This window comes from Quercus robur, chromosome 4 (assembly GCF_932294415.1).
Source record: "Quercus robur chromosome 4, dhQueRobu3.1, whole genome shotgun sequence".
NCBI classification, from domain to species: Eukaryota; Viridiplantae; Streptophyta; class Magnoliopsida; order Fagales; family Fagaceae; genus Quercus; species Quercus robur.
Window position 1 is genome coordinate 11,897,980 of NC_065537.1, and position 3,659 is coordinate 11,901,638.

A 3,659-nucleotide genomic window follows, 5' to 3' on the forward strand; every position below is an offset into this window, starting at 1 on the left:
TGACACCGTTTTGATTCTATTTAAGTTACCATTGGGGAAGTAACCGTTAGACTTCTTCTTTCTCAGATTTCAAAGACTCCACATTCTCTTTCTTCACCAATTCTGTACTTCCTCTAACAATAAACACATAAAATGTTTACAATTTGCAAAAATTATACAATATTATATACATTTTACAATTGTGTATAATATTGTACCTTGTATGTTTTCAATGTACGTTTACATATCTAGTACAACCTAAAGTTAAAATCTCCTTTTACTTTTGTACATCTTTCTTTCAAAAACATAAATTTTGTTACCAACATGTTAAGTGGGACGCGACTGTGATTTGAAATCTTAAGTGGTTTACTTTATTATTATTTAATTTTTAAAAGTTTATTTATACGGGTATACTTTTACCCACCTGGCTGCACAAATAAACATAGAGCAAAGAAATAATCCGATTGCACAAAGATTCTCCCATAGAAACACCCAACTTAAATTTGAAATCAGAAATACTTTTTTATTTGCATTTCCATATCAGTTATAACTGGAGGAATTCAGTGGTCAATCATGGCCACCAACATACACCTTGTCAAATTTTTGTTCTTGCTCTTCTTTTCATCCTTGAGGACCTTGACCTTGGGGACTCCTCATATCAGTGATCTAACAGCAAATAATATAGGCCATACTCTCAAATCAGGTGATACGCTCAACTCCTCAAGTTGGCTTGTTTCTCCCACTGGAGGTTCGCTTTGGAGTTCTCACTCAATATATATGGTATACAGGCATTCGTATTGCTAATTACTCCGACCCGCTTACTTTTGACAACAACGCTGGAGCATTGAAAATCAGGCGCCAAGGCGGGAATTCTATAACGCTATGGTCTTCGGCTCAACCTACCAATAACACTGTTGCAACTTTATTGGATCCGGCAATTTCATCTTCAATGAAGTGTACTCTAACGGATCTACAAATTAAAACAGGTGTTATGGCAAAGTGGGGTCTTTAGAGACAACCAACTTGAGAATAGTTCACCACAACTAAAATCTATGTATGATTTTGTTATAATTCTAGTGTCCCACATGGATTAAGTAGAAGATTAACCATATGTTTATAAGCTCTTATACACCCCCTCCTTAGAAGCCGGTTTTCTTCAGAGCGACTCCCCAATTTCAGATATTCTCTATATTATATCGTCAAAACCTTCTTAGTATGTTTACTAGTTTATACTTGCAAGAAAAATAGAGTTGATCGATTGCAGGTAATTATTTCCCTATGTGTAACAATTTCCATCTTAATGTGTTGAATGTGCTTGAGTGGTTACATCTTTTTTCATGATGGTCTACTAATATGATGCAAGGTCATCCATATTAATGGATGGCCTTAATGATTTTTCTGAACTCATCAGTAAACACTGCAAATAGAACAAAAAATAGCTATAAAATGTCTATCAAAAACAATTCAAGGCAAGGACTAATTGAGTTCAAGAATGAGTTGATACTCATATCTAAATTCCAACACATGAATCTTGTTAAGCTTCTAGATTGTTGCATTTTTTGAGAAGAAAAGATGTTAATCTATGAATACACGCCCAACAAAAGCTTGGACTACTTTCTCTTTGGTTTAGAAAACATTCAATTATTTATCTTTAGGCTTCATTTGTTTTCTTTAGAGAATGTATATACTTATCAGTAATACTTTATATAAAGTAGATGAATGATCATGTATGAATTTTATATTGCCAGATTCAAATAGAAGTAAGCTACTAGATTGGAAGAAGCGTTTCAACATAATTGAAGGAATTGCTCAAGGAATGATCTATCTCCATAAGTATTCAAGATTGAAAATAATTCATAGAGATTTAAAAACCAGTAACATACTCCTTGATGAAAGTATGAGTCCAAAGATTTCTGATTTTGGCATGGCAAGAATTTTCGAACCAAAAGAATCTGGAAGCAAATACTAATAGAATTGTTGGTACATAGTAATTTAACTACATATCATTCATAAAATATTTTTACATAGAGTTAAAAATGCTAAACATTATTGCTCTTATAAGCTCATCAATTCATTTTCATATGAAAATGTTTGTCTTCTATTTTGGTGTAGTGGTTACATGCCCCCTGAGTATGCTATGGAGGGTCTGTTCTCTATAAAATCTGATGTCTATAGCTTTGGGGTCTTAATGCTTAAAATTGTGTGTGGTAGAAAAAACAACAACTTCTATGATGCCGATCATGCACTCAAACTAGTAGGATATGTATGTAATGTGTGTGTATAAACATATACACACACATCTTTGGATCATATATTTTGATAGTTTTGTGTTGTCAACATATTAAGTAACTATTTTATTTTTGCAGGCATGGGATTTATGTCAAGAAGGTAAAGTGTTAGAGTTAGTTGATCCAAAAATAAGGGATTCATGTGTCGAATATCAAGTATTAAGATGCATTCATGTCAGTCTCATATGCGTGGAAGATGCTACAATGGATTACCCTACCATGTCAGAAATATTATATATGTTGAATAATGAAAGTATACAGTTACCTTTGCCTAAAAAACTGGCATTTTCTATTGGAAGGTGTTAAAAATATTGAATCAATAGTGTTGTATTTCACGTGGAATAAAATATACATAAGTGCCTTTATATAGGAGGCAGAGTGTGTAGTACAAGTATATGTGCTATACAAGTAAACAAGGTGTGCCTAAAACCCACAGCCTATTATACGTTAACAGCCCCCCAAAAACTCAAGGTGGGTGTGAGACCAACTAGAGGTTGTCAACCAAAGCACAAAGACGTCCCTTAGGATGTGACTTGGTGAAGATATCTGCAAGTTGATCTTTAGAGGAGACAAAGAACAGCTTGAGAGCACCATAGATAAGATGATAACGGATAAAATGACAATCGATCTTGATGTGTTTAGTCCGTTCATGGAAGACATCATTATGAGCAATATGAATGACACTCTGGTTGTCACAATAAAGAGGAGTAGTAAAAGATGTGGACACACCTAAGTCCTTAAGAAGCCATCGTAGCCAAAGGAGCTTAGATGTGGTATTAGTAAAGGCACGATTTTCTGCTTCAGTACTGGAGTGGGCCACAAGGGTTTATTTCTTGCTTCGCTAAGAAATCAAAGATGAACCAAGAAGAAAGAAATAGCCAGTGGTGGACCTGTGATCAGTGGGGTCTCCTGCCCAATCAGCATCAGAGAATGCATGGAGAACAAAAGGAGAATGAGCAAAGTAGAAAAGGACATGGAAGAGAGTGCCCTTCAGATGTCGAAGAATGCGCAGAATAGTAGCATAGAGAGTCGATCGTGGAGCAGACAGATACTGGCAAACAACATAGGAAATGTCTAAACAAGTGATAGTGAGATAAACTAGGCTTCTAACCAAGCGTCTGTAAAGAGAGGGATTAGACAATGGTTTTCCCCCTAAAGGAGTCAGATGTGCATTAAGTTCAACTAGAGTGTCAAAATTCTTACTATCAGTGAGTCTAGCTCAAGACAAAAGTTCATAAGCATACTTGGCTCGAGTAATATAAAGTACATTTGTAAAATAAATGATTTCAAGACCTAAGGAGTAGCTGAGATGTCCAAGATCTTTCATCTCAAACTGCTAACTGAGAAAATAAAACCTTTTGCAATAAGAGGAGCTTTATATCGTTCAATGGA

General features: G+C 35.0%; 1 protein-coding gene across 1 annotated transcript; it reads left to right on the forward strand.

The window, feature by feature from the left end:
- The first annotated feature begins 552 nt into the window (after window positions 1-552).
- LOC126721375 (G-type lectin S-receptor-like serine/threonine-protein kinase B120) lies at window positions 553-2,573 on the forward strand. The gene is made up of 5 exons (XM_050424418.1): window positions 553-682; window positions 768-935; window positions 1,728-1,906; window positions 2,042-2,242; window positions 2,346-2,573. Exons 1-5 carry the CDS (start codon window positions 553-555, stop codon window positions 2,571-2,573), a joined length of 906 nt encoding a protein of 301 aa, XP_050280375.1.
- Window positions 2,574-3,659: the final 1,086 nt, after the last annotated feature.

What these genes read in the sequence shown, in the direction of transcription:
- LOC126721375 (XM_050424418.1), top strand. Translation starts at nt 553, where the DNA reads ATGGCCACCAACATACACCTTGTCAAATTTTTGTTCTTGCTCTTCTTT. An exon ending in AGATTTCTGATTTTGGCATG is followed by an intron (nt 1,907 to 2,041) that starts GCAAGAATTTTC and finishes TGCTCTTATAAG; the next exon opens with CTCATCAATTCATTTTCATA. An exon ending in CACTCAAACTAGTAGGATAT is followed by an intron (nt 2,243 to 2,345) that starts GTATGTAATGTG and finishes TTATTTTTGCAG; the next exon opens with GCATGGGATTTATGTCAAGA.